At 34.4% G+C, this 21,107-nt stretch overlaps 4 protein-coding genes across 4 annotated transcripts; all 4 read left to right on the top strand.

Annotated features, from left to right (window-relative positions):
- The first annotated feature begins 2,821 nt into the window (after positions 1-2,821).
- Positions 2,822-6,285, top strand: LOC148280447 (histone-arginine methyltransferase METTL23). Its single transcript, XM_088228371.1, has 3 exons — positions 2,822-3,017; positions 3,140-3,269; positions 4,705-6,285. Exons 1-3 carry the CDS (start codon positions 2,913-2,915, stop codon positions 5,157-5,159), a joined length of 690 nt encoding a protein of 229 aa, XP_088084497.1. The 5' UTR covers positions 2,822-2,912; the 3' UTR covers positions 5,160-6,285.
- LOC148280448 (SRA stem-loop-interacting RNA-binding protein, mitochondrial-like) lies at positions 5,171-6,285 on the top strand. The gene has a single exon (XM_088228373.1). It carries the CDS (start codon positions 5,171-5,173, stop codon positions 5,432-5,434), a length of 264 nt encoding a protein of 87 aa, XP_088084499.1. The 3' UTR covers positions 5,435-6,285.
- On the top strand, positions 5,470-6,285 carry anox (acyl-CoA-binding domain-containing protein anorexia). The gene has a single exon (XM_088228370.1). It carries the CDS (start codon positions 5,470-5,472, stop codon positions 6,235-6,237), a length of 768 nt encoding a protein of 255 aa, XP_088084496.1. The 3' UTR covers positions 6,238-6,285.
- Positions 6,286-9,317: 3,032 nt separating this feature from the next.
- On the top strand, positions 9,318-13,844 carry LOC148280445 (uncharacterized). The gene is made up of 2 exons (XM_088228350.1): positions 9,318-9,614; positions 10,470-13,844. The coding sequence occupies exons 1-2, from the start codon at positions 9,533-9,535 to the stop codon at positions 11,435-11,437; spliced, it is 1,050 nt and encodes a 349-aa protein (XP_088084476.1). The 5' UTR covers positions 9,318-9,532; the 3' UTR covers positions 11,438-13,844.
- The last annotated feature ends 7,263 nt before the right edge of the window (positions 13,845-21,107 follow it).

Here is a 21,107-nt window from a genome sequence, read left to right as displayed (position 1 = left end):
AAATAAAAACAAACGTATTTATTGCCGATAACTGGCAAAATTCTAAACATGTGTCCCCCCTCTCCTCCCCCCTACGACTTCCCTCCCACTTCACCTTAATGGTGGCGGTGTGCTTCGGCGCTTTTTATTCAGGACTACACCACTGATTCTATTGCATTTTGACTTAGATAATACATATAATATATGTTTATACTTTAAAGGTGAAATTCCTGCAGGAGAGTTATGTGCTCTTTAAGCTTTATTTATCATCAATGTTATTTGTTTTACTAAATAAAATTATCTTTACACCCGACATTTTTTTTATATAAAAATATTTTTCCTACTTATTTTTTTTATCAGTTTGTTGTGGTCTAATATACAAGAAATATTATTTCTTGAAACATAGTTTACAGGTTGTAAGGTAGTGGATGCAATTGCAGCTGCTACCTTATACAAAACCTTGGAACTATGACTAATCTGAGAAAGTTTATCGAAATTGATTGCGTTCGATTTTTACTATGTACTTTGATACGAGCTAAACATACCTGTTTAAAATATTCATGCATTTAAATCTTTTGTCCCCGTAAAATAAGCAGGTATTTTGTTTTAGATTATAAAATCAACCTTGTTTGTATTGGGAAAAAACGCGGCGATGTTTTAAAATATTTCAATACGAATTTAAATATAACTTTCCAATACATTCTATTGTTTTTTCTAATCTGGGGTTTCTCAGCAATAATGCATTTAAATATAACATTTTAGTTCACGCTAGCTAATTCCGAAAAGAACCCCATTTTTAATTACCGCCTTTACAAATAAATACATTAAAATAAATCCCCATTTACCTGAGCCGTTACTAGGTATTTACAAATATTTCGTCCATTGTTAATGTCAATTACGACCTCGGGTTAAATTCAAATGACCGAGCGGCGAATTACCCGGAATTCCAAAACCCTTTCTGTTGAAAATAATAACTTTAATAATAAATATTGACCCATGTTTTCCACTGGGGAAAAACATAACCTTTTTAATAATAATTCGCAAACCGATGGCCATTAAAATAATATTTGTATTTTAAAAACTTATATCAAAATAACAAAATAAAACGCATAATCAATTCCTCAGTAATACATACAAACCTTACTTTTTCAAATTTCATACATCTTCATTCGTACGGGCTCCGATTATTCTAACTTGCCACATATAAACTTAAAACTCTTATAACATTTTGCGCCATCATTTTCTAATCCACGCCCGTAGTACTTAAGGCACTGCACCAGTGCGCCAATTGCAACGTATCAGCGATTATTTTATAATATGTATGAAGGTATTTTACATCCACCTTGTCAGGAATCGAACTTAGGACCTTAAGTATGGTAGGCGAACGCACCAACCACTACACCAAGAGGCGGATCATTTCTAAATTATTGATTCTTGATTCCTTTCTAATCTTCATTGGTATAAGTAAGTTTAATCATTTAGTTTTCCATGTTTAGTATATGTTTATTTTTAATTAATAGTTTTAAACGCATTTAATATTATATACATTCTAATCTTAGTTAATTATAATTTAGTTTTAAAAGAAATAATATGCGGAAGATAATATTTTAGTTTTAAATATAACGAGGTGTTTATGAATAAGTGGGGAAAAGAGACATTGAGTTTTAGGCAATAAGTGAAAGGGAGAAGGAGAAACCTCCTAATTTGAGTGTTATAAAACCACCCCAAACGGTCGGAACGAGCCGCGAAAGTTCCTCCACATCCAGAACATCCATCGTCCTCCAAATGAATGCCAGTTTCCTGCACCGCCAGCGCGTGTGCCCAGCCCACGACTGGCCAGTCTTCCAGCTGGCTGTCGTCATCACCATAACTACGGGACTGAATCCCGAGAGCCGCCCAAGGCTCTATCCATGGCAGGTCTCCACCCAGGACAATGCCCAGCATGTGTTCGTCCGAACACAGCATCCGGACTACCATCCGTCATCTCTCCACATAAGTGAAACCACCATTGCGTTAGAATTAAGATATTAGTGAAGAGTGACTATTACGAACTGCATTAGTTAAGGACCTAGATCTGTAAGTATTGTATTTCTCTCATGTTTGTAACTATAGTTCTAAGATTATTATTATGTTCTAGTTTAATAAACATAGGTACATAAAACATTCAAGCTTTTTAAATTATATTCCAATTTACTCGTTTTCAGAATAGATTTAAGTTTTCTTTATTTTCTTTTGGGCTTTAAATTAATTTAGTTTTAATTTGGATTATATTATCATGTTGGGGAATAAAAATGGGAAAACATGGCAAAGTAACTTTCTACACCACATATCCAAAAAAGGCACCAGGAAGACGCGATCTTTTAATTCATCTCAAGTTTCCGTTCGGCGGATGTTCCCGCTTTCTCTCAGTTAGCAGAGAGACGGACAGCTTCCGTCTATTCATACGTGCGAACGCGGAACTTAATTTTTCACAGCCTCCGAGATGATCAAATCTCATCTTAATTTTTCTCTCATCGCCACTCTATCGAATACCCGAAAACAACCCCGTTAAAACATTTATTTTTTATATTCTAAATTTTACCCCCCCGTGATAACTTGTGTATCTAGTAAAATTATGGCATCGTAATCATGAACATATTTGAATGTTATAAGTTAATCTATATTTGTAGGGAACTTGAGAAATATTAGTCTGTAAATATTAGGACATACTCAAAACATTGTTATAATGGTACCCAGAATTCTGCTGTCTATGCTGCACTTGGCATTTTTTTTACAACTATTTTCTAATGCATATTTACAGAAATTTTAATGTGTTTTTAGTTTTTGGCGTTGTCTTGTCTATGTCTTTCATCTTTGATCTTTTTCTCTATCTGCCAAATGAATGAATTTTATTTTGGATAATTATTATTTTACTATCATGGCTGATAATTGAAATGACTGATGGCTTAGCTGGACAAACAAAAAAGTTTGTTTTTAGATCCAAATCTAAAAATAACGGTGATATTAACGGAGAATATTTAGAAATTAATATACCGGAGGTAAATATTAAAGACCCTGTCCTGTGACTATTACGCAATAACCTTAGTTTTTGTTTCTCCTTTTGCGCCGGGCACGTGTGTTAAGTGTGGCTTATTTTGCATTTGTGATTTATTATTTCTAGTTGCTGCATGCGAGTTATTCTTTTTACACTTGGCCTTCCGCTCCCGTATTAGCGTGGTTTCTGTGGTATCACCGTAACGATATTTGTGGTAAAAGAATTCTAGAAATTGGTTCCGGCACAGCTCTACCAGGTTTGTAATTTGTAAGACTATCAGTTTTGAAGTTTTCTTGCTTAGTTGCTTTCATTCATTTCACATTCTCACTGGAACATTACAGTTTACAGTATAAATCTCCAAAATACTCATGATTGAACCATTGTAATATTTGATTATACTGTCGCTGTGTATGAACGAAGTTAACAAACATCACAAAAAAGCTAAATGGCATTAAAGCTTCTCTGGCTTTCCCCTTTTACCGTGATCTGTGCTTCTTTGGTAAAATAATTGTGACACATTTTGATGACTACATGAACGTAAGGTGATCAGTCTTCAAATTATCACATATATTTATTTTAAAGTACAAAAACTTGTGCTTAAAACAATAAAAAAAGTACCTTTTCGCTATCCTTGAATCCAAGAATTGTTTGAAAATTGTAAAGTTCTAGATGTGCGGTAGCTATTTGTCAAGGAGGCACTTGTGAAGTTCTGGAAATCTGTAGATAAAGTCAGGACACAACTAAATATACAGAAGCGATCAGCGGGAAGGATTAATTACCTTGGTCCAACCACTCACTTGAAGCTAGCTCAAAGAAACTTTACCTTCCTGGCTCCAAAATTTTTTTAATCATCTTCCGGCAGCCATAAAAAACTCCACAAGTGCCAATGTATTTAAGAAAAAAAATTGCAATTGGTTGCTGCACATTGATAGGGACGAGGTTGTAAATTTTTTTAAAGTTCGAGATTAGCATTTAGCAAAAATTTACAAATCTGCTTTCCTTCCATACTTCTACTTTTATTTGCTTTTTATGTCTTGATATGTTTACGTATTTTCATTATGTATTTTTGTATTATTTAATTTAGTACGTACTATTATTTGGGCATATGATTTATCGCTCCTATTTCTTACTATAGAGTGTAAATCTCAATTATGTTTTTATATATATATATATTCTTTTTCTGTTGATTTCAATGATACTCTTACTTTATTTTTTGAATACTACTATATTTTACTATTATTTTGTTGATTTTAATGATACCATTATTTTGTATATTTGATTATGTGGGATTCTTAATTTATATCATTTATATTTTTAAAATTATTTCTGATTATCTTTTTTGGATTGTATTCTTTGGAATTTTATTATTTATTCTATTGCATCACATGTCATTATAATTTAATCTAATTAATTTTACTGTGTATTTTTATTGTTATTTATTGTGGCTTGACACGGGCACAGCCTAAAAAGCCTTAATAAGTTCATTAATATTTAAACTAGTGTAATTTTGAATGAATAAATAAATTTATGCTTCAGATGCCCGTCCAGTCTTTAATCCTTTACCCTGCTTAATATGTTCACTATTCTGGTGCCTGTGTTTATAACAAAATGTTATTTATGAATTGAATTTCAAGCACAAGCTCGTTTATCAATATTAATTTCCATCTTCATATATATTCTTATTCTTTTAGGAATACTAGCAGCCAAGTGTGGAGCTATTGTGACATTATCCGACAGCTCTACCTTGCCCAAGTCATTATCTCACATAGCAAGTTGCTGCCAAGCAAACGGCTTGACTCCCGGACTTAATATACAAGTAGTAGGGTTGACTTGGGGTCTTTTCCTCGACAACGTATTTAATATTGGTCCTTTTGATCTTATAATTGGATCCGATTGCTTTTACGATCCCTCAATTTTTGAAGATATCATCGCTACCATCGCTTATTTCTTAGGAAGAGGGAGTACAAGATTCCTCTGTACTTATCAAGAAAGAAGCTCTGATTGGTCCATCGAAGCTCTCCTAAAGAAGTGGAGTTTGAGGTGTCACCTTATTGATTTGAACTCGGTTAGCGCCGTTTCCGGAATCAACTTCACAGAGTTGATGGGAGATCACTCCATACACTTGCTGGAGATATTTCACATTTAATTAATCGAGTTATGGCAAGTCAGGCTAGCAGAGTTATTAACAAGCTGTTTGTTGGTAACCTTCCGTGGACAGTCGGCCATCGTGAACTGGTGGAGTATTTCTCTCAGTTTGGGCATGTGTACAATGCCAAAGTTATATTTGACCGGTCTTCGGGATTAAGTCGAGGATACGGATTTGTGGAATTTTCTGCTAGGAATGGATATGAAAACGCCACAAATAAGGGCAATCATTCTTTAGAAGGCAGCTCCTTAACATTGCAACCTGCATCTTCTTAGTTAAACTGTTACTCTGTAGTATCTAGAATTTAGAAATGGCCGAAGCCTTGGATACATATTCGGATCTCGAATTATCAGGTTCAGACACAGAATGTGATCTCAGCGATTTGCATAAAGAGTTCAACGCGGCCGCCGAACATGTTAAGAATATTGTAGGAAATTTGGACAAAACTAAATTATTGGAAATTTATAGTTACTACAAGCAGGCCACAGAGGGAGACTGCAATATTCCTCGGCCTAAATGGTTGGAATTGCAAGGTAAACAGAAGTGGGATGTATGGAATGCTCTCTCAGGTCTTCCTATGGACTCTGCCAAGGAAAGATATATCCGGATCATTTCGGAAATAGATCCCGGCTGGGATGACAAGAGTCGAGCGAAAGAGAATGCCACCCGAGCATTCCGTAGGGCCGCAGTTTCTAGTTTACAGGCAGATGATGAACCACATATTGCCAGTCATTCTGTGTTCGACTTCTGTAAAGATGGGGATACTTCCAAGGTCGACAGTCTACTCAAATTCAACCCTGAATATTTGCAATCTTTGGATCCTCAAGGTCTGGGACTTATTCATTGGGCGGCAGACAGAGGGTTTCCAGATATGTTAAAAATGCTTCTTAAACACAGTTGCTCCGTTTCTATGAAAGACAATATCGATCAAACTGCTCTGCATTACGCTGCCACCTGTGGTCACGAAGAATGTATCCTCATGTTATTAGAACATGGTGCTGATAAAAATTCCAGAGATCACGAAGGTCTGACACCTCTGGATGTGGCTGATGAATCTGTTAAACAATTACTTTTATAATTATTGAATTTTTTTTATTTTCAATTGAATAAAGTACTGAATATGTAATATTTTCTCAATACCTACTTACCTCATCATAAAATTGTTGACATCGTTATTTATTTAAATCAATTGGTCAGAGTACTTTTTACTTTACATTAATTTGTAAAGTTAGAATACAGTATTAATATGTATTTGACCTTAAGATTCAATTTAAGATGCTTTATAAAAACAGTGACGATAACATAGTAAAATTAAAAATATTAAGTAACAACGCAAATTGAAATGCACGATTATCTGTAAAATTTGCTCTTAACATTTAGTAAAAATATTTTTTAATTCAGTTTAGCTTTTTCCATTATATTTTCTTTTACTATTATTTACAACTGGTTTTTTTTGCACGTAGCTGGTGAATATTAGAAAACAAACTATTATTTTAATTTTGCCAAAACAGTCTTAGTTAGTAAACAAATTGTCAGAATCTGCCTCCATTATTTTTGTAATCGGATTATAGTCTCATGGTGAAAGGTAACTTGTAATTCAAGAACAGTTAACATTTTATGATTTAGTAAGTCTTTGTTTTATTTTTTTGCACCGCAGACTACGAGGTTCAATTACAGCTCAGGACACCCAGGCTCGATAAAAATCATTTTTAAAATATTTTTGTTTTCTCCAAGAATCGAACCCAGAACCTTCCGTATGTGAGTCAAGTGTCTTGGCCATTACACCACGGAGGCCGTGATGTTTAACTCTGTAACATAATATATGTTGTTACCATGCGCATTTGGTTCATAGAACACATGAAACCACCGCTTCCCTTAAATTTAGCTATTATAAAATATCACGTTTATTAAATTAATTATCAGTCATATTACCTAATATTTAGGTAAACAAATGATGTAATAATAATTTTATTAATAATCACAATAGATCCGGAGGAGTTTCACTATCGCTTTATAAAAAAATGTTGAAAAGCAACATAACCCCTAGGCACACCCATTTTTTAGGGCTGTCATGCGTGTAATTGCACTTGTAACTTGTAACTGGATGGTTGATCTCGATCTTAAGCAAAGAACGGTGGAACCAAATAGAAATTCCATTCCAGTGCGCACATGCACAATCTTAAATTCTCACTAGGCTGTGGAAGCAGTCGAAACAAATATTAGTACATTTTTCATGTAGTTTTGACGCGATGCGTCCACGACACCGCTCATTGCCGCACAGCACAGATGCGATTTTGGTATTTTGGCACTGAACATAATATTATAATTATTTTGTGATGGAGTAGGAATACAAAATAAAGTGTAGAATTTAATTCAAACGTTACATAAATAATAATGTTTATTTGGGATGAAAAAAAAGTTTATAATCATACTGATTTTTCGCCTTCAAATAATGGCCAATTCTTTTTCGTTGAAAAGTCATGTTTTTTAACAAGAAAATATCTTGATAGTTTTGATGATATTTCTTGATAAAACTCAATAGTTACTGATTTTGATAAAATTATAAATAAAGTTATCAATAAAACTTCTTGGTTTAGGTTTACTTTTTTATTATTTAGACCAACTAGCGCTTTCGCCTAAGTACGCATCTTCAAGACTGGCAAATTGTTTACAACGTTTACAGCTTTTATACTATTTATAACATATTTTGGAGATAAAGAGATCAAATAACAAATAATAAAAAAAACAAGGGGCAGGAAACATAAATATTTACTAGTTGGCTAAACAGTTCATTTTTGGGAATTATTGGACCGAAATTGGGATAAAGCATTTATTATTTAAAAGGTGTGAAAAGAACACAAGTGAAATATAACAGAGTGGAAAATACACATTTTCACAGGTTAAGTTAGCAGAATACTTTGGTTTTATGACAGGGAAGTTTACTTACCGATAGATAAATGACAAAATATTTCAATATACATACCTAAATAATGCATTTGTTTATGGAATGAAGTAATTAATTTTGATATTTAATTTTATGTGAATTATAATATTTTGATTAGTAAATAAATTTATAAAACGTAGCGTAGTTATTTATTGAATTAATGGTTTAAGTAAAGGAGAGTTCGATAATTTCGATTGCTGGTTAATTATCAGTGCATTAAGTTAAATAGTATTTATTTGTAATGATTCTAATTTATCTATTTTTTTCCCTTTGTTTTCAAAATGTATTAATTTAACATTGTTTTTGCTGTCAAAAGTATGGCTAAGAGAGTTTTAGTGGGTTGCAAAATTAGATTTATAATTTTTTAATCTACCGGAGGCAATATGTTCTTTGAGTCTTTTTTTTGTTGATCTACTACTTCAAAACCTATATATTATTATATATATATATTATATATATATACCTTCACAATCATTGCAGTTTAAAATATACACACCATTAGTATCTAAGGTTGAGATCTTATCTTTATTATTAACTACATATTTTCCAATTGTTTTTTTATTATACATAGCTACATTTACTTTATTTTTTATATTATTTTACAATTTATAACTCTAGCTATTGAATGTTATTATTTCTGATCATATGCTTTAAGTATTTAGTTTGTTTTTAACTTCTTAAGGGCAATATATATTATTATGTACCAATTACCTATATATTAATTGCTTCCCTAATAAAAAAATAAAAACTCCACCGCACCCCCCTGGTTTACATTGATGATAAAAAAATTGATTTTATATTGATTTTAATATTGATATGTTTTACTAAAGTTGTTAATTATCCATATAAAAACTATTTCACTATCCATCTGCATTTAATTTTATTCCTGTATTTTTTTTAATTGCTTTAAATTAGCTATTATGCTTTCATGAAAAACTGAATTTTAAATGGGTTGAAGAAGTTTGTAAATAAATAAATTATTTAGATTTTAGATTCATCAACATTAGAAGATACTTCGTCTATTCATAATGTAAAGGTAAAAATCCTCATAGTTATTACAATACTTATTGTTTTGCAATTAGTTTTTTGTTGGTCTGTTCAGGTAGAACCGGTTCAGTCTAGAATGAAGAAAATCAATGCTAAAAATTTACTTATTCAAAAAGACAATTGAGCTTCTATTTTATGTCAATACGTCAGTGTCAGATTTTTAAAATCTTTATTATGTATATTACCTAAATTAGCAGATTTCCTTCGTGGATGGTTAAAATTGTTCAAATAAGTTTGAGGATAACGGGAGAAAAAAAAATGACAGCAAATTTATGATGTTATTATACAAAATAATTATTGTAGACACTGTAATAATATAAAATTGATTGTATCCATTTCTATTAATTATGATAATTTAAAATGTATATAAAAATAAATTAAAATGGCACGACGGACTCCAGCTTGTGCGCCCCCCCGCGCTGGAAGATCAGCTTATACACTGCCAAGGAACTTTAGGAGCATGGGTAATACTTTTATTTTAATGTAATTCAATCAATAAATAATACATAATTAACTGTATTCAAGTCCTAAATTGCACATTAGTTACCTTGTCAAACTGAATTTTGACCAACATTTCAGTAAAGTTAGACTTATTGACATGTATGAATGTTTATGAAAAAGCAGTCTTCATGAATATAAAGGTGGTATAGTATTTTAACTTGTCTATCTACCACTATGGGGAACTGGCGGGATGAATGATTAATAATTTTATGTGCTATTTTAAAAAAAGGATCTTTGAATATATATTTTTTAATATTTGTCTTTCAGAAATATGTTTTGAAGTAATAACACATAGAATTATAATATACCAGAAGGCGCGTAGAATCAAGTTTGCATATTTCGCACTGTGTCCGAAGATTGCCAAATCCCCCCTCTCCCCACCCCTGCATGACATCCTACCTGCGCGCATGCATGAAGTGGCCGCGTAATGTTGCTGAACCGCGAACAAATAATATCATTAGATAATTCTGTGTTACGTTATTATATAATAACCATAAAATTAGCTAATTACACATAAAATGTAATCCCACCTTATTTTCTTTTAATCCCAGCAGTATTTTGACACTTAAAAACAACACAACTCGGCATAATTGAATTGAAATCGGCAGTTGCATACTAAGCGACATCTACAGAGTAACTAATGGCCAAAATGTAAAACTACTCATTTATGAGTAGTTTTGTCGGCTTAAGTTTGACGTGCGTTCGCGGTTTCTGGGCTATTATAATTCTATGTAATAACAGTAGGAAATCAATTATTTTTAATTGGCAAACATTATGTCACCTACCATGCCTTAATAACTACATAATATAAATTTCAGGCATGCCATGGCCCTATAGCGGCCACTCCCCTCGGCCATTAACAGAGTACAGTAACTATGTCATTCAAGAAGCGGCAAATCTTGGTTTAAAATGTGTTCCAATGGATTACTTAGAGAGGCAATGGGCAAATTTAGATCCTACTGGATGTAATATATCTCAAGAACAATATTCTCTCCTCGGGTCCTCAAGATCTCCCACTTATCGGAATGTATCCCGAGAAACATTTTCTCTTCTCGAATCTTCCAGAAATTCTACAGGGCTTGATGAATTTTACAGGGATGCACCAGAATATCCGGCACATTCCACCATGAACAATCAGTCTGAAGGAATAGATGGTTTTATCAGGGATATACCGCCGTATCCGGCGCATTCCACTAGAATTTCCGATCCCTATGGCCGTTTTGCTAGAGATATTCCATATCCGTATGGCCATTCAACAATGTGGAATGCTTCTGCTCGAGCTGCACAGTGTGCGAGGACACCTCGACAGCAGAAACATTCTTCTTTACTCTTGGATAATTCTCAGGATGTTTTCCGAGATTTACCGATGTATCAATCGACACCAAAAAGATGCTTGACACCGAGAAATGTTACATTGAGCCCAGATTTTGATGATTCAAACATTTCAGGAGGAAGCGATGAATTTTTTAGAGATATTCCTGCGTATCCGGGTCATTCAACTCCCGTTCGCACACTTGACGCAAGGAGACAACTGATCTTCAATGATACGGAACCTTCAATGCTAGATGCTGTATCAATTACTTTAATTGATGAGAGCCCTGCAAAACCTCTCTATTTAGTCGATTTGTTAAGAGATTCAGCTTTTGTAGCCGAGTTGTTAGCAGATACAACAGATAGAGATTATCCTCCGGCGTATAATACAACTCCTAAAAGAACTCCGAGATATAATAAATACAAATGGAGGAGAAAATGTCCACAGTTACCACGAAGGCGGTTATTTGATTAAACTTTAACTACATATCGTCGTTGCGCCGGCAATATCTCATTTTATTTAACATTAAAAAAAAATAATGTACGCTTTGTTTATTTTTTTGCATATTTTTTTATTGATAACAAAAACTAAACATATGTAATTTTATTTTGAATGAAATATTGAAGCATATTTCGTCAAAACCAAATTGTTTAATGTTAACCCTTTCCCCACATTCAAAATTGATGTATTTTATTTATTAGTTTGAACACATATTTTGTTAGTGACCATGAATATAAACGTTTAAGTTTTGAATTAATTTATTCATTAACTTTCTGCACCTAATAGTGCATAGAGTACTGCATTGGTACATCAATTGCAGCGTATCTTGATCATTTTGTTAGATGAAGGTAAGATGATCAGTCTTACGCTTCAGGTCTAATGACCAGGGCCGGCGACAGAAGTTTTTGGGCCCGTTACTATGATTGTTTGTGGGCCCTCTGGTGAAGTCGTTAGCACCTCAAACGTAACACTGTTCGATTTTAACTCTTATGCTCTCTCACCTTCCGCGACTGTTATTGGCAGAGTACAGAAAATGCGCAATGCATACACACTTCTCTAAAGATGCTTTCCAACTGCAACTTGTAAATTGCATTCAGTAATACAAAGGAACCTCCCGAGGCAGAGATTGCACTTTCTGTAAAAGTCGCTTTATAAATAGTTTTAAGGTGAATAATTTCACTTTCTAAGTTTGATGTTAAGTCCTTTGTCTTCATCTCCTCTCATGTTTTGAAAGTTGAACAGCGATGAAACACACTACAGATACGATTCATGTGCTCAAATCGATGTTTGAGTTCGGTTATTATAAAATCCATGATTACCACGAAAACATTTATCTTAAATTAATTATCTAGGTCCTGGTCTTGTCGACGCTCAGGTGGGAACTCTGCTGTAGTACCTATATTGTTTGCAACAAGTTTGGCTTCAGAAAGTAAAGTTGGCCATTGTTCCCTTAGTGACTGCATTTCTGATGTTAGTTCTTTTATATTCGCTGTAGCAATTTCCATAGTAATGGCTCTTGACTGTAAGATCAAATTCCTCTCATCGAAGCTTTCTAGTAATTTTACCCACGTGACTGCCATTAGTACAGCTTTAAAAGATGAACAATATTTACGCAAACCAAGAGCTTCAGAGTAGGCTTCAGCGCCGAGTTTCTGTTGTCCGGTGTCAATTAATTCTTCCAAACCTTGAATGACACTGGGTAGGTGTCTAGACTCCTGTTCCTAGGAACAGGACGTATAGCTTCTTTTCTGGAACTCCAACGGGTATCACTCTGTCTGTGAAGAGAGCAACCTGTCTTTTGTGTCAGTATACTCCACCTGTCAGGACTGCCACTGAAAAGAGCAAACAAGCGATTAATACATCCAAAGAATGTTATGGCGTCAGGGCAGCATGATGCAGCATGCATACCAACTAGATTCAAAGAGTGTGCAGCACATGGTGAATAAATTACTGTTGGATGTTTTTCTTGAATTCGAGCTTGCACTCTTTTATACTTTCCCAACATATTGCTTCCATTATCGTAGGCTTGCCTCTGCAATCGTCAATATTGATGCCATGATATTGGAGCCTGCTTAACACTTTGTCTGCGATATCCAATCCAGTTTTTTGCCAAAAGTCGAAGAACTCTAGGAACTTTTCTTTAATAACCCATTGTCTGGTTTCTGGATCTTTGAAAATATAACGCAAAATCAATACATTTTGCTCAATGTAAGTTCTATCTGGCGTTGCATCACATTTGAGGGAAAAATAAATTGCGTTTGCTCTTTCATTCAAAATTACGTCCAAAACTTTTTTCCCGCACAAATAAATAAACTCATTCTGAGTTTCGTGTAAAAGGTAGTGAGCTTGAAGTCGTTTAACCCCACCACCTTGGCTCTTCTTGACTTTTTTAGTAGTCTCCGCGCTGACCGCGCATTGCACTTGCGGGCGGCACGGCACATAGACTAGTGATGATAAGCGAAGAACGTGAGTAGGCAAAGCAAGATGTTGGGGTTGGTTTACGTATTATATATGACTATTTTCCTACCTACTTCGATTTTCGAAGGAACAAAACAAATGATTCCCTTAATTGATTACGTCATCGTTATTATGCATCGTTTCGTTAATCTCATTACTAGCTACACGGGGCCCCCTGAAGTCCGGGGCCCGGTACAGCTGTACCCTTTGTAACCCCCTGTCGCCAGGCCTGCTAATCACTATGAAATATTCTGGTGTGAAAACACCCTTTTAAATCAATATTTCATATCAACCATGTCGGGAGTAGAACCTGAGATCTCTCGCATGGTAGGCAAACGCGCTGACCATTACACCACGAGGCGGACTATAGATTCTGTACTTGATGAATACTCAAGCTACGAACCTTTTTGATTATAAATTACTCACATAGTGAGCTCCGCGTAGTAGTGCTGTCATAGGCGCTCACAGATGTATGTGAGCGCGCCGCTGCGAATGAGCTAATGAGAGAAAAAAAAAAACACTTAACAGGTATTGCCAGTGCCACGACGATATGTTAAAATACGTGGCTTTAACTAAGATTCTGAATAATTTATATTTTAACTACAGACATCAACATAAATAAAATAAAAATGTCTTCAAACATCATTAATTTTATTTAAAACCTCAGCCAATGTACACAATTTTTAAATATTAATTTTAAACATTTTTGGGTGGCTATTCAAAGAAATATTAAAATTCTATTTTCAAAATGTGAGAACCCAAATCTAAGGCAGAAATGAAATAAATTTACTTGTCAGTGTCAAAATTACTGTAAGCAAATTAGCCATGTAAATAATAAAATTACAATGCGGTATTCAGTGATGTAACCATTTTTTTCTGCAATTTTTATATTGATAAAAAAATCAATAAGATTTTTTTATAAAAATATTGTTTTGATTTGGAAAGTTTTATTTTTTTGAAACTGCTCAACAATTCAGACCAATGGATTGTGTGCGGAGCGAGAGTAATTGTAATGATGTTCTATCTTGAGGGGACCAAAATATAAAAAACTCAAGAATATAATCATGGATGCAGCTAGTCCAAGCAGACGGTGTAGATTGAGAAGAGGTGATCAATCATTACCTCGAAACTTCGCAAGGATGGGTAAATTAATTTGATGTACCTACGTCCACAATATTTTTTAGTATATCAGTAAACAAATCAGAAATACATTGGTTATACTGCACTACCACGTAACCTGTTGTTTTTTACAAAAACGTTTTACTACAATAAATTCTTCATTTGGGCTAAAATCTATTATTATAGAAAATAAATGACGAGTGATACTTTAGTCCACAAATTTGGAATATCCAGTGACCGGTTTAATCGCTTTCGTGACATTTTCGAGACTGGTATCTTTATTAAGAAATTCAATGTATTTATACAAAAAAGAGATAAGGAGAGAGAACTCAAAATTAAATGAGAGATGAAACCGGTCACTGGATATTCCAAATTTGTTGATTAAAGTATCACATGCCTTTTATTTTCCATAATAAATTACAATGAACTTCCATCACAAATTTTTACTTACAAACATAAATGTTTTAAGTTCTATTAGTTTTACATTATTGATATTTTTACTCTAAATAATTATAGTTTTTCGATACTCCAGCAATAAATACTGTATAAGCTCTCTAAGGGTATATAATAAATGAATAAATATTTTTAATGACTAAATTGCAAGTGATACATTATTAAAATAATGGTTTTTAGGTTCCTCTGTCGAAAAATTAAATTGATAGTGAATTAATGCATGTGTATTAGAATCACATACAAGTGAATGTAATTGTGATATTATAAATTTATATTTGAAAAAATAACCTAAAAATTATACAGCATATTCAGTAGAAACTTTAAATAATAAAACATTCTACAGTAAAACAACAAGAAAATCATAAGTACTGTTTCACACAGCTAGGCAAAGTGAACAAAAAACTGTATATGAAATGCACGAATAAATAAATATAATTACCATTCACCATCTTTGAAAAAGTTCAAAAGGTTTGTTCTATAGGAACAATACCCTACACTAAATATATCAGATACGTGGGAATAACTATTGCCGAATTCATGAAGTCTATTTAATACTGCATTACAAGTATACACTGTCCGTGAATTGTTGCTACAAAACGGTGGCACCTGTCTAGTCATTCTTCCAGGCACCCTGAAGTTGATGAGAGATAACAGTTCAGGGCAATCCCATATTGAATTTACAATTTTGAATAAATTTAAAAGGTCTATAATTTTTCTTCGATCGTTAAGTTTTAACAAATTTAATGTTGTTAGTAAAAGATCGTAATTTAAAAATTCATGACTGATTCTAAGTTTAAAATTTATATACCGTAAGAATTTTTTTTGGACTCTTTCAAGAGAATTTTGGTGACAGTTGTAGTAAGGAGTCCATATTGTTGAGTTATACTCTAACTGGCTTCTCACTAATGAAGTATACATCAACTTCAAAGTGCCTATGTTTTTAAATTCCTTAGTCATATGTAACATAAAGCCTAACATTTTTAGAGATTTACCAGTAATATTATTTATGTGCCTAATAAAGGATAATTTTTGATCAAAAACGATACCCAGGTCGCGCATCTCAGAAGTTGAGCCTAATTGCATATTACCCATCAAATAAACAAATAAAATTGGGTTTTTTATTCTAAAAAATCTCATTATGTGGCATTTTTTATATTTAATTGAAGTTTATTAGTGAAGCACCACTGGAATATTTTATCTAAATTACGTTGCAGAGTCACACAATCATTTACGGAATTAATAACTTTAAAAATCTTCATATCATCGGCAAACAGCAATATTTCCATATCATCAAATACATCCATTATATCATTAACAAAGATGATGAACAGTATGAGTGTGTGGTTTCATAGAATACATTTTTTTCTGTAGAACTTGTGGAAAATGTGCCATCTCTTTTTTACTTGTGACGAAGCTGTACCATTTTTAATGCTTTTTTCCGTACACTGATGGAATTGCATTTGCTCTATCGATAACATATTTGGTCTAAAGGTGTGTATGAATAAATTCTAAATAAAACCATATTCATTTTAGGTGTTCCACAAAGAAATAACAATCTTTCGGAGGAGTCTATGGATTTGATAGAATATAGCAGTTATATTATAGAACAAGCAGCAAGTCTCGGTTTAAGGTGTGAACCAATAAGAAGTGATGGTTCTAACATATCCAGAGAACAATTTGCGCTTGTTTCACCTACTCATCAGTCAAGATTGTCCAATCGCAATGATCAAACAGTTTCATTCCAAGACCCATCACACGAGTCTTTCATAATATCCGGAGATTTAGAAGATTTTGCAAGAGATATTCCAATGTTACCCAGCTCTACTCCACTGAATAATCGGTCAACAAGAGATTCTCGTATGTCCGGATTGTTTAATCCAAATAGTTCATCAGTAAGGCAAGACTCATTTTTAAGGGATCTACTGAGAAATTCTAATGGGCCTTATCGAGTAAATAGACATGGTAGAAATACTGGAAGAGATGTTCCACAGTTGAATATGCGTAGAAGATTAGTATTTGATGATGAACAGCTTACTGCTAATAGACCGCGCTGTCAATTAGTTGGGTCCTCAAATAGTAATAACCAACAGTATGTATGTTCTTCAAAAAATGGTAATAAGGATATGTTAGTCGATATTTCGCATAATTTGATTGGAAGTTCCAATTCTTCACAACCCACTGTATTGGATGCAATATCAATTACTCTACCTAATGGAGAATCAAGTTTGAATCTAGTAAATGATAGCTTCATAAATGAACTTATGTCTTTGAGTCCTAACTTAGCCAATAGTACTAGACATTTATCATTACCAGATAATTTCAGGAGAAATTTACAAAGCAGTTGTCTGTCTCCTTCAGTTAACCAAAGAGAAGTGAGAAATGGAATTTTGGAGAATAGTCCAGCTATATGCAACTTATCTACACAGGCTAATCAAAGAGAAATGAGACAAGAAAATTTTGAAGATAGCCTCGGTATGCGTAATTTATCTCCACCCTCTATTCAAAGAGGAATGAGAAATGCAGACTTTGAAGATGGACTGGCAATGGATAATTTATCTCCACCAGCTAATCAAAGGGGATTGAGAAATGCCGAATTTGAAGATGTACTAGCAATGAGTAATTTATCTCCACCTGGTAATCAAGGGGGATTGAGAAATGCTGACTTTGAAGATGGACTGGCAATGGATAATTTATCTCTACCGGCTAATCAAAGAGGGATGAGAAATGCAGACTTTGAAGATGGACTGGCAATGGGTAATTTGTCTCCACCGGCTAATCAAAGAGGAATGAGAAATGCTGACTTTGAAGATGGACTGGCAATGGATAATTTATCTCCACCTGGTAATCAAGGGGGATTGAGAAATGCTGACTTTGAAGATGGACTGGCAATGGATAATTTATCTCTACCGGCTAATCAAAGAGGGATGAGAAATGCAGACTTTGAAGATGGACTGGCAATGGGTAATTTGTCTCCACCGGCTAATCAAAGAGGAATGAGAAATGCTGACTTTGAAGATGGACTGGCAATGGATAATTTATCTCTACCGGCTAATCAAAGAGGGATGAGAAATGCAGACTTTGAAGATGGACTGGCAATGGGTAATTTGTCTCCACCGGCTAATCAAAGAGGAATGAGAAATGCTGACTTTGAAGATGGACTGGCAATGGATAATTTATCTCTACCGGCTAATCAAAGAGGGATGAGAAATGCAGACTTTGAAGATGGACTGGCAATGGGTAATTTGTCTCCACCGGCTAATCAAAGAGGAATGAGAAATGCTGACTTTGAAGATGGACTGGCAATGGATAATTTATCTCTACCGGCTAATCAAAGAGGGATGAGAAATGCAGACTTTGAAGATGGACTGGCAATGGGTAATTTATCTCCACCCGCTAATCAAAGGGGATTGAGAAACGCAGACTTTGAAGATGGACTGGCAATGGGTAATTTATCTCCACCTGGTAATCAAAGAGGGATGAGAAATGCAGACTTTGAAGATGGACTGGCAATGGGTAATTTATCTCCACCCGCTAATCAAAGGGGATTGAGAAACGCAGACTTTGAAGATGGACTGGCAATGGGTAATTTATCTCCACCTGCTAATCAAAGGGGATTGAGAAACGCAAACTATGAAGATGGACTGGCAATGGGTAGTTTGTCTCCACCGACTAATCAAAGGAGAATGAGAAACGCAGACTTTGAAGATGGACTGGCAATGGGTAATTTATCTCCACCCGCTAATCAAAGGGGATTGAGAAACGCAGACTTTGAAGATGGACTGGCAATGGGTAATTTATCTCCACCTGCTAATCAAAGGGGATTGAGAAACGCAAACTATGAAGATGGACTGGCAATGGGTAGTTTGTCTCCACCGACTAATCAAAGGAGAATGAGAAACGCAGACTTTGAAGATGGACTGGCAATGGGTAATTTATCTCCACCCGCCAATCAAAGAGGAATGAGACATGAACATTTTGAGGACGGCCTCGGTATGGGTAATTTATCTCCACCAGCTAATCAACGAGGATTGAGAAATATTAATTTTGAGCATGGCCTCGGTATGGGTAATTTTTCTTTTCCAGATAATCAAAGAGGTATAAGATATGCAAATTTTGAGGATGATTTTGCCATGGGTAATTTTTCCCCTCCGGCTAATCAAAGAGGACTGAGAAATGCTAATTTGGAGGTTGATCTTGCCATAGACGATTTATCCCCTAATGCCAATCAAAGGAGAATACGAAATGCAAGTTTATCAGATAGTATAGTTATGGGATATTTATCTCCTCCGGCGAACAGGAGGGGAATAATGTATGCAAACATTGAAGATCGTCATACTTTGGGTAATTTGTCTCCTCCAGCAAATTATAGGAGAACAAGAAATCCAAATTTCGAGAACGGTTCAGCTGAGGGTAACATATCTCTCCCAGCTAATCAAAGAAGAATGAGAAATGAACATGTGTATGATCGCCTTAACTTCGGTTATATATCTCCTCCAGCTAATCAAAGGAGAGTGAGAGATGCTCATTTAGTAGATAGTGAAACTGCAAATGTTTCATCTTCTCCAGCTTATCTGAGGAGAGCGAGAAATGTTAGTTTCTGGAACCGACTTGCTCCAGGTTGTTTGTCTCCTCAGGCAAACCGAAACGCATCACCTCTTGCAAATCAAACAGGTTTTGGAAATTCAAATTCAGAGAAAAGTCAGGCTATTGATTATAGATCTCCTCTAGCGAATCAACTTCACTTACAATATCGATCTCCACCGGCAAACCCCAATCGTTCGTCTGTGTATATGCCATCCCCAGCTAATCAAAGAGAATCATCACCTGTCAATCAGCGAAGGTTTGATGTCTCTAATGAAACTCTTCCACTTAACATTGAAGATATTATGAGAAATAGAGGTACGACGTCAACACCAGCCAGCCAAAGATATGCAAATAGATTTTCATCTCTACCCGCAAACCGAAATTGTCCCCAAAATATTTCTATTAGATCTCCTGCTACAAATCATAGACATTTAGTTAATGTTTCTTTAGAACCTCGTGATGAAATACTTGATGAATTGGTGGCTAATGTAACTGGAAAATTAGTAAATCAATTTGTTACTCCTCCAGCAAACCAACGATTCCATAATAACAGATATAACAATTCTTTCTCTAGAAATGAAGATCTTATAAATGGTATAATTAATAACTATTCTTCTCCGAAATCTCTTCCTCGGGAATCACTGCCAAAAAATTTTCAACAAAATCACAAAAGTGTTATGGAACAAACTGCTTTAGATGATTTGACCATGTCCTTAATAAATATATCATTGGGTAAAAACATTGTAAATAATCAGGAACATGTTTCGGAGCTATCATTTCTCAACATCAATAATGAAAACGGTGAGCAGCTCATTTCTATTTTAAATGAATCGATACAAAGGCCTTCTGGAGCTTTCCTTCAAGATGTTTCTATGCCTCAAGAAATCTTACAAAAAAGCAATGAAACATTTTCACTTGATGGACCAGACCGGCAATCTTGGAGGCTTGCTGTACAATATTCACCAAGGAATGAGGAGGATGAATTGAACAATTTCGATACATTTGAAAGAGTTGTGATGGAGCTCGGTACCAGCAGATCGCCTAATTTAAGTCAGCCTCATCCAAATGTGTCCAAAAGTCCTGTGAATAATGATAATTTATCTGTGTATGAATCAGCGGAATTAGGTCTAGAGCCTGGTAAAGTGGACATGATCCAGACAACTCCTGAGTGCAAACAGCCTATAAGCCAGCCAGTGTTTTCCGGGAGCCGTTCTAGCAGTCGCCGTGTATCTGGAATTCCTCGTTACACGGGAACACCCGCCTCAGCAGATGACCAAGATGACAGTAGTCTAAATTCATCATCAAAATTTCAACCACCTGTAACATCAACTCCTAAAAAAAAACGTTGATCAGTTTGTAATGACTGTTTTCTAATAGTTTATAATAACATTTTTAGGTAATTTGACGAGTAAATTAAACTTTACTCATCAAATTACCTATATAGTCACATTGATAGTGATATTTTATATCTAGGTATTTATTTAAATATGTGACAACTTTACATTCAAATATTGTAAATTAATAATGATTT

Source organism: Micrasema longulum, unplaced genomic scaffold (assembly GCF_059751315.1).
Source record: "Micrasema longulum isolate JH-2025_06_02 unplaced genomic scaffold, ASM5975131v1 h1tg000579l, whole genome shotgun sequence".
Classification (NCBI taxonomy): domain Eukaryota; kingdom Metazoa; phylum Arthropoda; class Insecta; order Trichoptera; family Brachycentridae; genus Micrasema; species Micrasema longulum.
The sequence above is the reverse complement of the archived record's forward strand: the minus strand, read 5'-3'. Positions and strand labels throughout refer to the sequence as shown.